Source organism: Rhineura floridana, chromosome 1 (assembly GCF_030035675.1).
Source record: "Rhineura floridana isolate rRhiFlo1 chromosome 1, rRhiFlo1.hap2, whole genome shotgun sequence".
NCBI lineage: Eukaryota > Metazoa > Chordata > Lepidosauria > Squamata > Rhineuridae > Rhineura > Rhineura floridana.
This window is the reverse complement of record NC_084480.1, coordinates 102,559,876-102,572,684: the sequence shown is the minus strand read 5'-3', so window position 1 is coordinate 102,572,684 and position 12,809 is coordinate 102,559,876. Positions and strand designations below refer to the sequence as shown.

Sequence of the window (12,809 nt, the reverse complement as noted above, 5' to 3'; positions counted from 1 at the left end):
AGCTTGAAAAGTCTTTGGAAATTCATGTGGCATTTACGGTGGCTCCTAGCAGGTTTGAGGTTTTTGGTCTTTTTAACAGCAAGTATTGGAGGTTTGGTGCACTTCCCTTTTTTCTCCGCTAGATGGTAGTCTTTCTTTTGGACTGGTTGAGAGACCAGAGTGTTTGCCATTAGAGCCTTTGTCTCAGCATTAGTTTGTGGTTCCCGTTTCACAATAAATTCTGTTAGAGTTGTTAAAAGTGAGTTTGCCTCAGCCACAAATTTAGTGATTTGTGTGAGTGATTGGGAAACCATCAAACACCAGTCATCATTTAATGATGTTGATCGTAAATTGGGTGATTCAGGTTCTTTCTTCTTTTCCTTGGACGTTGCGATAGCCTGAGGGAAAGGATTGAATTCCTCATAGCAACTTGAGGATTCCAGCGGTGGCATTGAGTCCTCCTCATCTGCTGTTAATATGGTGGTGTGATTCAAAGGCCACGAGATATCATGCAAAGCCCCAAAACCTTCCACTTCCTCAATTTCTTGTGCAAGATTTGGGAAGTTGTTTTTATCCTCTTTATTCCGGAGCCATATTGGCAGTTTGTCAACCTCCCAGTCTGTAATTAGGTTTTCGTAAGTCAGAGGTTCTTTCGACTCTGCCACATCATGTGACTTGGCTGCAAACTCGTTCGTCTGATAATATGAGGTAATTTTTGTTTGCTTTTCTCTTGTTCTTTGTAGACCTTCATTATCTGGTGTAATACCTAAGTCTTTACACCCTCTTCTGGTAAGAACCATTGTTTTAGCCGAGTCAGACATAAGTCATGGAGGGAAGACCGACGTTTATCAATTATTTTAGTTCTGAGGCATTAAAAAGAAAAACTAAAATGTTAAAATATTATCAATTGTTGATAAAAGGAGAGGAAAAATAATGATTCCACTTTCCTTTCTTTTCTCTGCTTATTCAAGCTTGTAAAGTGCAAGGTCATCTTATCTTAAGAATTTATTGCCTCCCTTTTTTGAAGAAAAACAACGCTGGGACTCTCCCAGTAGTCAGTACTCAGACAACAAAAACCTTTGAGTATAAAAAAAGAAAATATATAGAACAATATAGCAGTATAGCAGAGGACAAGTAAGTAGTAGCCGCTTCAGATAAGATAACTATTTTGAGTTATCTTTCTCTTTTAAGATTCTATTTGATACTTCTAACACAGGGTTTTTCCTGTACTCACTCTGCCGCGGCCATCTTCCCGGTTCAATGTGGAACGTTATAGATAAAAGGTTGGCACGTGATGATCAGTACTTAAACTCCCATTTCCTTCTTATATTCTGTTTAATTTCCATCTTTATGAAACCAAGCATTATTTGAATCTTCTGTGGTTCATTTTACTGTTTATCTTACTTAATTGTAGGACTGGAATGCAAATAATATTACTTGTATTATTTTCTTTTAAAATGTTGAGAAACTGCATGTGAAAAAAACCTTTTGTTTGTGGTTTTAGAAGAATTTTATAATGTCAGAAAGCTACTTTTGTCTTGGTGCTATAGATTAGTTCTGTTGTTGGAAGAATATGGGTTCAGTTCAAAAGTGAGCTGGATACAAGAAACTTTGGAATTATCTATGGGGCTCGGATGATTATTTTGCCTGACAACTTAATCTCATCCATATTACTATTTCATTTATGTACTATTTAGATGCTTCCAGAGATGGCTTTTTCCTGCAATCCTAGTGTTTTTGTGGATGATTGACACATAGATGTACTGACATGAAAGTGAAGCATAATGTTGGCATGAACTGTACTAATTGCTGCTAATTCAAATATATTATTTATTTATTATTTGATTTATATCCCGCCCTTCTTCCCAGCAGGAACCAAGGGCGGCAAACAAAAGCGCTAAAAACACTTTAAAACATCATAAAAACAGACTTTAAAATACATTAAAACATAGTATCTTTAAAAACATTTTTAAAAAGCTTTCAAGACATCTTTAAAAAAAAGGTTAATTTTTTTTAAAAAAAAAGGTTTAAAAACATATTAACACAGACACAGACTGGGATAAGGTCTCAACTTAAAAGGCTTGTTGAAAGAGGAAGATCTTCAATAGGCGCCGAAAAGATAACAGAGATGGTGCCTGTCTATTTAAGAGGAGGGAATTCCACAAGTAGGTGCTGCCGCACTAAAGATCTGTTTCCTATGTTGTGCAGAACAGACCTCCTGATAAGACAGTATCTGCAGGAGGTCCTCACCTGCAGAGCACAGTGATCTACTGGGTATATAAGGGATAAGACTGTCTTTCAGGTATCCTGATCCCAAGCTGTATAGAGCTTTGTACACCAAGACTAGAGCCTTGGACTTGGCCCGGTAGCAAATGGGCAGCCAGTGCAATTCTTTCAGTAGCGGAGTGACATGTTGGCAATACCCTGCCCCAGTGAGCAGTATCGCTGCCACATTTTGCACCAGCTGCAGCTTCCATACCAACCTCAAGGGCAGCCCCACATAGAGCGCATTACAGTAATTGAGCCTAGAAGTTACAAGTGCGTAAACAGTGGTCAGGCTATCCCGGTCCAGAAGCAGCCGCAACTGTCTTACCAGCCAAGGCTGGTCACCTGGGCCTCTAGCAACAAAAATGGATCTAGGAGCACCCCCAGACTACGGACCTGCTCTTTCAGATGGAGTACAGCCCCATCCAAAGCAGGCAACTGTCCAGTTATCTGAATTCGGGAACCACCAACCCACAGCACCTCTGTCTTGATAGGATTCAGACTCACCTTATTGGCCCTCATCCAGCCCACCACTGAGTCCAGGCAGCACAACTGCCAGGGGGCTGAAAGACAATCACCCAATGCTATTCTCTGAAAACAACCCTGGAGATTGGATCGAAACCACTGTAAAACAGTGTCATTGATAACCATCTCACCAAGTCAGCTCAGAAGGATACCATAGTCTATGGTATCAAAAGCCACTGAGAGATAAAGTAAGAATAATAGGGTTGCGCTTCCACTGATCTTCTCCCAATAAAGGTCATCCATCAGGGCAACTGTGGCTGATTCAGTCCCATAACCAGGCCTGAACCCAGACTGGAATGGGTCAGGATAATCTGTTTCATCCACAAGTACTTGCAATTGCTGTACCTCTCAATCACCTTCCTTAAAAAGAGAGTATTTCCAACTGTACAGTAGTTGTCACAAAGCAATGGGTCCAGGGTGGGCTTTTTCAGGAGTGGTTTGATCACTGTCTCTTTCAGGGCAGCTGGGACCACTCCCTCTCGCAATGACACATTGACCACACCCTGGGTCCACTCAGTAAGCTTTAATAAGTCAAGAAGCGCAAGGATCGAGAGGACATGTTGCTGGCCATATATTGTCTAAAAGACCGCATGTGCTTTATATATATAGAATATTCTTACTATAACTATGAACTATTTCACGCTTGTAAAAAAAAAAAATTCTAGCCTGAAGATAGGAGGGTGTTATAGTAATTTAGCAAATTATGTCCTCTTGGCTTGAATACTTTGAGAAAGGTTTCTCCTCTCTGCTTTGAGACACTATTTGCCACCACCACTCTCCTTGGGTTTTTGTTGTTGTCATTATTTTAAAATGACTATTCACTGTCTTTCCCTAGTCAATTACTGACATGGAGAGATATACAGCATATCATCGTAAGGACTTCACGGGCAGGACATCTGATTGCTAATGACTGGAAAACCAATGGTGCTGGTTACAAGGGTAAGTATACTCTTTCCTATTCATCCTTATCGTTTTTTTTAACTGTCAAAGGAGAAAAATAATTTATGCTTTGCCTGCCAGTAGGAGTTGACTTTATACAGCTTCTTTCTATTTTGATTAATAAAATAAACAAGGTCATGAGGTTAGACTTTTAGGAATTCTGCCTCTCTGTGGCATCATCAGTCACTTTTGTATAGCTATGCCTTAGGAAAGATATAGGAAACCTCATTGGAATGGTTCTTCTTTATTTTTGTTTTGTTTTGTTTTCGTGGTTTTAAAAATGGCAATCAAGAAAGTGGCTGAGAATCTGGAAGTAATTATGTTTCAGAAAATAATGGATGAGATTGAGATAACGAAACAAACCCTGCGACAGGGCAGTAAGGAGCTGAAAGTTGAACTGAGCAAAATGACGCAGGAGCTTAAAGAAATAGGGGATCCTGTGAGAGAGGAGAATGAGATCAGAGATGAGAAAAGAAGAAATAAAGGGAAGATACAAGCCCTGGAGATTGGAACAAATGTGGAATTGGAAAAAGATCTGGAGTTTATGGATATTAGAAATAAAATCTACTGTTTGGAATTTAACGTTATCTCTGAAGAAATTAATGAAGATATTAGAGATAAAGTTGTCAATGGCTTGGATAATCTTCTGGACTGGAATGACGTGATGGAGCTTGATATAGAGAAAATCTATGGAATTAACTGCAGCCATGTGACAATGGAAAAACTCTCAAGAGATGAGCCAGTGCATTTTGTAAAAAAGAAGAACAGAGATATGACTTTACAACAATATTTCAGCAACTTATTCAGAATCGATGGCAAGAAAATATTTGGGATAGAGGAAATTCCCATCAGACTCTTATTATATGACTATGGCTATGACAGCAAGATTATTATGGAATACTGATAATGGAAGATTGGACACTGAAATTACTGGACTTAACAGGACTATTGAAGATGGAAGATGGAATTAATATGGATAATGGAATAATGGCTATTGAAATTATTGGACCTAACAGATTTTGATGAGATGGATTAATCGATATGTTTATTTGGACTATGGTTATGACAATAAGATTATTATTATTATTAACGAGATGGATTAATCGACATGTTTATTTGGAGAAAAATTGATACATATATTTCTTAAAGAATTGAAACCTTTCTTTGACTTTTTGTGGAAAGAATAAAGTAATGTTTATGAGATTTGATGATTAATTAAGATAACTACTGGAGGAAAGTGATTTTATAATATAATTTAAGAGACAGGATTGTTATATATTGTAGACCTATAACTGATTTGATCTGTGACAAATGGGAAGTCAACATTTTATTTTTTTGTTTAATCATTTTTGTTTTGTTTTGTTTTTTGTCTTTGAATGTTTTATGATTTTGTTTTGTTTTATGAAAATTTGAATAAAAGTTATTGTAAAAAAAAAAAGGAATGGTTAATAGCGATTGTTCTAAGAGGCAAAAATGCTCTTTAGCTAACTCTTAGTCTGGGAAGAGTAAATGTGATTTTAAAGTCTGAAGTTTAGCATAATATCTTCAACATTATCACTTTTTAAAGCTCATGATCCTAACAGTTATTACCTAGAAGTAGGGACTGAAAGATACCATTACAGTTCTCTTAGTTTCTTATTTTTCCAATCTGAAATTCAGTTCTCGACATTGCTGTAGCAATTTGTAATTCTTTTTTTTAAAAAATCATTAAAATTCTTCAGCATTTTAGTGTGCATTTCTCCTAATAAACACATTTTTGCAAGCAATTTATCCTAATATAATGCATTTTTGTATTTTCACTAATATATCCATTTCTATGTACACCTAATTTACCTATTTACCTATTTACCTATTTTGGTAAATATTGTTTGGTTGGAGAACTGCATAGCAAAAATTGAATGAAGTATGAATTTTGAAGGATGGCAGTGTTTCAATTCTCATTTTGTTTCAGAAAATGCAAATTTGATAGATTCAGCTTGAAATGCCAACTTACCCTACCTTGAAGTAGGTTCTTTGAAATCAACGAGACCTATTTCTATGTAATAAATTTAGGATCATAGTATAAAGCAGGGGTGCAGAATCCTATGGCCCTCCAGATGTTGTTGGACTCCAACTTCCATCAACCCCAGCTAGCAAAGGCAGTGGTTAACAATGATGAGAGGTGGAATCCAGCAACATCTGGAGGGCCACAGGTTCTCCATTCTGGTATAAAAGAAGCTACATAGTTCCCAGTTCAGATGTACCAACAAATTCCAAGGCATACTTTGGACATTTAATTTATCTGCCCTATTTTGTCCTAACCTGATTTAAACTAATTTGTTTCCAAGTCATTAGCAGAATGGTCTGTATAAGTGCCTAAGGGTATAGTCCAAACCTCCTCTCTGCCCCACTGTCAGGGCTGTACAGAGTACCATTGCATTGGCAGCTTGCCACACACAGCGACTTGGATGGGAGGTCAGGGGGGAGGATGCATGTTATTGTGTGACAGCAGTGAAAATGGCTCAGGATCCAACAAATCCCATGATGGCTAAGCTCCTCCCTGCCCTTGGAACTCCTTGTTGGGGGGGTTTCTGCTGACCCTGGTGGTGAGGATCCTGCCTATCTGCAAAATGGGGAGGTCAGCATTGATAAAGTGACACTTGTGCCAGTGGTAACTAGCAGCAGAGTTGGGCAGAGCATCACCTCTGCTCATTTCAACCTCTTCCTCAGCCTGGCATAAGGGGGAGTGAATGGATTGCTCTGTTAGGTATTATCTATATACCATCATTATGCCAGTAATAAGTGACATCAGTGTCTACTGGATACAAATCAAAATCCTACCATACTCTAAAAAGGAAATATGACTCTTTTATTTTTGGTTCCTGTAACAAAAAAACTAAAATGAAGGACATGGAGTTATAACCTGGGCTCTTTTTCTAAACCTCTCAACATTTCAGAATATGTTTCTTGGGTTTAGATAGTTTCTGTAACAGCTTTTTAAAAAGTCCAAGTAGCAACATGCTACCTGTGACTAGACAACCACTGAGTAATTCATTTTAAAACAGTAGCTTTTTGAGGCAATTGTGTTTTATTTCTATTATTGTGTTACTTGATTAATACTGTGTAAGACTGTAGGTGGATAATGTTTATTTACCCATTGATGAGCCACTGGAAAAGACAGTACTTTTTGCACCCTACGAATGGGACAAAATTATCATACCGATTGATGATTTGAGATAAGCTTAGAGATTGTCAACTTGTTACTTAGTGACACCTTTCTTTTTTAAAAAAAAAAACCAAGATAGTGCACTGGAGCCACTGCACTTCCTACCCACTGCCTGATATCTTCTCTTGCCTGCCATAGAGGCAAATATGCATAGTACAGCAGACAGAAGAGGGTAAGTGAAGAAACCAGTATAAGAAAAGTGAGAACGGCACAGTTGCTCTATCCTTTCCTGCTAGCACATTTTTAAAAAAAATAGGCAGCTCCTTTTGGTAATAACATACAAGCTTAGGCAAGCTAATTTGGTTTGGGTGGGAAGTATGTCACTGAATGCTGCTTTGAAATATATTATTATTATTTATTATTATTATTATTTATTAAATTTATATACCGCCCGACTAGCGATAGCTCTCTGGGCGGTGAACATAAAATAGTATAAAAATACAATGAATAACAAAATAATATTAAAATACAATCAACAATACAATAAACAATATATTGGGGATGGGGAACCTTTTTCAGCCTAAGGGCTGCATTCTCTCTAGGGGTTGCATACCACTGGTGGGTGGGACCAGAGGCAAAACATAGGTAGAGCAACAGACTCTTACCTTTGCCTGATAGACTACATTCTACCCATGCAAAAGTCCTCTATCAAGGCAAGCAACAGGCATTTCAGGATAGATTCTAGCCAAGAAAAAGCACCTAAGGAAGGTGCAGAGCAAAACCAATGAGGGGTGTGGCCTGGAGTTGAGCCGTGGCCTAGGGTGGGGCCTGACGGTTGGATAGAGAGATCTGGAGGACCTCAATTGGCCCCCAGGACTGAGGTTCCCGCCCCTGATATATGTGAACAGACTTAATTGGCCTGCTACTTGTCTCTGGGCATTATTTTAAATCTCTCGTCTTGTTTTGCTGGCTTGTGCCCATGAGCACAAAGATATCCAAAAGAGCAGTGCATTTTATCTGTCCCAATTTTCAGATGGGGTTCAATCACATATTGTAAAATTCAGGTGTGCAATAAGCCCTGTTCCCCCACACACAAAAAGGGAGGGAAGAAGACTGGAAAGTGACTGGAAAATGCATGAAAAGTGTGAAATAGTAAATGCTTGACACAAGATCATATAATAGGGTTACCAGACCTCCATTTTTCAGCCAGAGACTCTGTTTTTTTGGGGTTCCCTCTGGGTCTCTGGGTGACTCACCTTAATCTCTGGACTTTCAGCTTTCGTTTTTTAAAAAATTAAGTTTCTAGGTGGTCTGGTTCCAGAGATATACACCAAAATGTCAGGCCCCCCCAACTTCTGCTCTAATCCCTGCCCTTTCCGGTTTTCAGCCAATAAGAAATTAGGGTTGTGATTGACAAGGAATTATAGAGCCAAAATGTAGAGTCAAATTGAATTGTCTGCCTCCAAGTCAATTCCAACTTATGGCGACCCTATGAACAGGGTTTTCATGGTAAGCAGTATTCAGAGGGGGTTTACCATCGCCTCCCTTTGAGGCTGAGAGGCAGTGAGTGGCCCAAGGCTCATAAACATGGTTTTTCATGCTTTTCTGAACATCTCACTGATTGAACATCTCACTTTCAGTCTTTTTCTCTCTTGTGTGTAGGAGTCAGACAGGTTTAAATTTTGAAGAGGGCAGTGTTTTGCAAACTTCCCAATTGAAGCTTTAATCCAGTACTTGCTTTTCCATAGTAAACATACCCAGAGTAAACCCCATTGAATTCAGTAGGACTTCCTTTTGAGTAGACATGGTTAGGATTGTGCTGTAAATTGATGGGACTTTTGAGTGAACATAGGAAAGAATTGTGTTTGTATATATCTTTCTCTCCCCCTCCAATCCTATTTTTAAAGCAATTATACAGGGCTTACTTAGCTATCACTGTTTTTATTATGTAGGAAACTAATACTGATTTTTTTTAAGTGTTCTGCAATGATCAACTGGTTTTGACAATAAACTATTATATGGGGTGTATGTATTTTTGCATCTCCTGTGTGTGTGTGTGTGTGTGTGTGTGTGTGTGTGTGTGTGTGTGTGTGAGAGAGAGAGAGAGAGAGAGAGAGAGAGAGAGAGAGAGAGAGAATATTTCCAACAACCCTGTGAAGTAGGGTTGCAGTCTGGAAACCAAGGCAGCTCACAATAAGAAATAAATCCCTTTAAAATCCAATAACCATAAAAACTAGTATAAACAGTTCCAAAACAGCTTAAAGTGGCATGATTCTGAATTTTGGGTTGCATGAATGAAGTTGCTTATCACTTCAGGTTGCAGTTCTGTCCCTGTTTGAGTAAGCTTCACTGAATATTTTGGGACTTCTGAATAAATAAACGTAGGATTGCACTATAAATATCTTTACAGGTTGTGTAAATAATAAATATATTTGATAATCATCCTTATACAAATATTTCTTCATTTTTCATATTTTTGATTTTTGGTTAGGAATCCTGACTGGTTGTGAGATGCTTAGTTTTTTGCCTTACTCGTAGGAACCTTGTTGTGGCTGATACGGTATTGCATTTACGAAATCATCTGTCTTTTGTTCTTTTTTTGTTTGCATTTCATTTACCTTTATCCTCACTCCCTTTCATCCATAGAAGCAACAACAGTGGTTCCGTGCACTCCACTCAACCTTCTTAAACCCATAATGGAGCGACTCCCTTACGAGGAAAGGTTGCAGCATTTGGGGCTTTTTAGTTTAGAGAAAAGGCGGGTCAGAGGAGACATGATAGAAGTGTATAAAATTATGCATGGCATTGAGAAAGTGGATAGAGAAAAGTTCTTCTCCCTCTCTCATAATACTAGAACTCGTGGACATTCAAAGAAGCTGAATGTTGGAAGATTCAGGACAGACAAAAGGAAGTACTTCTTTACTCAGCGCATAGTTAAACTATGGAATTTGCTCCCACAAGATGCAGTAATGGCCACCAGCTTGGATGGCTTTAAAAGAAGATTAGACAAATTCATGGAGGACAGGGCTATCGATGGCTACTAGCCATGATGGCTGTGCTCTGCCACCCTAGTCAGAGGCAGCATGCTTCTGAAAACCAGTTGCCGGAAGCCTCAGGAGGGGAGAGTGTTCTTGCACTCGGGTCCTGCTTGCGGGCTTCCCCCAGGCACCTGGTTGGCCACTGTGAGAACAGGATGCTGGACTAGATGGGCCACTGGCCTGATCCAGCAGGCTCTTCTTATGTTCTTATGTTCACTGATGATGCACCTTGTTGTTTGTTTCTTGTCCCATAGTGGTAAAAGAGAATTCACATACTGAGCAGCGTGGCTACAATTGTTGTTGTTCCCAAGCTGCTGCCTATGAAGGTAGACCAAATCATGTGTGCTTTCTCTCTGTCAATTATATTCACTGGAATTGGGTTGGCTGATAAAGTGAGTTTATAGCAGCCCACAGGGGAGACAGGAAAGGGTAGAGAATCTTCTTACTCATTACTCACACTTCTTTCTGAAGTGAAGGCTCAAATCTGTAAAGAAATTTGGATGTTAAAAGCTAGGGGCAGGGCATTCCAGGCAGGGGGTTGCCAACCCTCCTTGGATATGGATATCTTTGCAGAGGATCCCTAGTCAAGCTTTACCAACAACGCAATCCAAACCATATCTACTGAGAAGTAAGTCCTATTGAGTTCTATGGGGCTTAGTCCCTTAGTAAGTGTGTTTAGGATTGCAGCCTTCAGGGGCATCCATCTTTACTCCTGAGTCTCCCATCTAACATCTTCACAACACTAGGCTCCTTTCTTCCTACAATGGCCTTCTGGTGCCTGGCCTGAGGGCACTTGAACTCTTTTAGTCAGAAGCAAATTGGTAGATTAAGTGTTCCCTACCCAGGCTCCATCTTTTAGCTAAGATTTCTATTTTAATTTCCAATCAGATAAATGTTTTTGTATGAATTGTACATGCCAAGCAACTGTGGTTGATGCTTATTGTATCATGCTTAATGACATCACTTGGACCCACCCCATGATGTCACTTGGACCTGGCCCATGATGTCACTTGGACCCACCCAGTGACATCACTTGCTTAATTGTATCATGCTTAATGACATCACTTGGACCTGCTCCATGATGTCACTTGGACCCGCTCCATGATGTCACTTGGACCTGCTCCATGATGTTACTTGGACCTGCCCCATGACATCGCTCGGGCCCACCCCCAAAATATCAGGGTTTGGGTGCTTCTGGCCTGGCAACTCTATCATATAATCTCTCCACAAACAAATCAGAATGAATGCTCAATAAACAATTTGCCTGGAAGCAACTTAATTCTTCAGGTTAATATGGCATCAAATCCACGGTTGTGTATGGGTTCATCCATGCTAATATCTAGAATGCCATATTTGTCATGTTTTCTGCCATAGAAGCAGCAATTTATGAAATCTATTGTGTTTTGCAACATTTGTCAATTATTGAAAATGTGTATAAATAGGAAACATTGCAATATGTATATGTAACAGTTCTGTATCTTTTGTTTTAAGCCCCTATTGGGATCCATCTGGTATATGTCGACATCTCAGATTTTAGGGTAGACCCCCTCTCCAGCCTGCTTAATGTCATGGATGAAGGGATGCTAAGAATATAATGTGACCTGACAAAATTGTTCTATAGACCTAATTTTGGAATTGGAAAAAGGAAAAAAAAATGCCCTCCATCACTGTGGAACTGAGGAATCAGCTTTAACCCAAATAAAAAGAATAGTTTAAGTAAATTATTTTGGCAATGAAAGCTGAGCAAATGGTTCGAATAAAACTGTAACTCTCTTTAAACCTCTTGTTAGTTTTGGATCAAGGAACAGGAAATGATTTCGATTAAATAATAATATTTAATTTTGAGTTTGATGTGAGGAGGGAAGAGAGTTGCTGCTGGCAAGAACGGAACAGTATTTTACTATTGCACATGGCAATATTTACTGAATATTTCACTATTGTCCTCAACTGCAGCCAAGAATAACAATTAAAGGCCTGTTTTTCATAGAATGAATTACTCTGATTAGACTGAGTTTCTTGTAGAAACGTACCATCATTCTCTTGATGGTTGAAACATATTTCTTCCATGACATGATCTTACCAAGGTGTATTTGAGAAACTAGGGAAGCAAGCTTCTAAAACTGATTAAGGCTGCAATCCTAACCCAAATTGCCTGAGAGTAAGCCCCATTGAATTCAGTAGGACTTACTTTTGAGTTAGAACTGCAGCCTTAGCTTGCAATTCTATGCAGACTTCCCTTGGAATTCTATAGAACACTATGGAACTTGCTTCTGAGTAAACATGCTGAGGATTGCACCGTAGTGCCAATTAAAGCACAAGGTGGGGGGTATCTGTCTTTCCCCCATGAAAAATGAGTAAAAAGCAAGTGGGGAAAGGAGAGGAGGCCTTCTTTTGAAATAGGAAATCAGAGGAGTAAAATAGCATAAGCTTGAAGGATTTTCTAATTCAACAAAGATTCAATGAAAACTGGCACCTGAAAGTGGGTCAGCATGCCTGTTCAGTGGACTGATTTACTTGCTTGCATGGCAACACTGCGCCTCAGAATAGTTGCTCCTCCAGATTTCAAGGCAGAAAACATATGGAAAGAACTAGAAAAGTAATTGCTCCCTAAAGTAATAGGAGATAAATGAAGGAAAAAATATTGACGTTCTTTACTTTTGTTTGAACTATGCATATTCAATACAGGTATTCAATATAACTATTTAGGAAACATTGTTTATTAAATTTAATGAATTCTGAGTATTATTTCAGCTCAGAAAACATGTTCTCTCAGACTTTTTCTTTATAACTGCTCAAGATCAGGCCGCTTTGTCCAAGCTGATTTATAGTACACTTTTAATAGCTACAAAAAGCATGGCTCAGTTCTAGCTCCTTTTCAATCTGATATTTCACCTCATACAACTTATTTGTAATTAATA

The 12,809-nt window shown here is 38.8% G+C and overlaps 1 protein-coding gene across 2 annotated transcripts in view; it reads left to right on the top strand.

The window, feature by feature from the left end:
* PCSK5 (proprotein convertase subtilisin/kexin type 5) overlaps positions 1-12,809 on the top strand; it is a 471,327-nt gene that overhangs the window by 290,594 nt on the left and 167,924 nt on the right. For both annotated transcript variants that reach the window (XM_061627751.1, XM_061627741.1), the window contains exon 10: positions 3,605-3,708. In XM_061627751.1, coding sequence (XP_061483735.1) covers positions 3,605-3,708 — 104 coding nt within the window. The remainder of the gene's footprint in view (positions 1-3,604; positions 3,709-12,809) is intronic.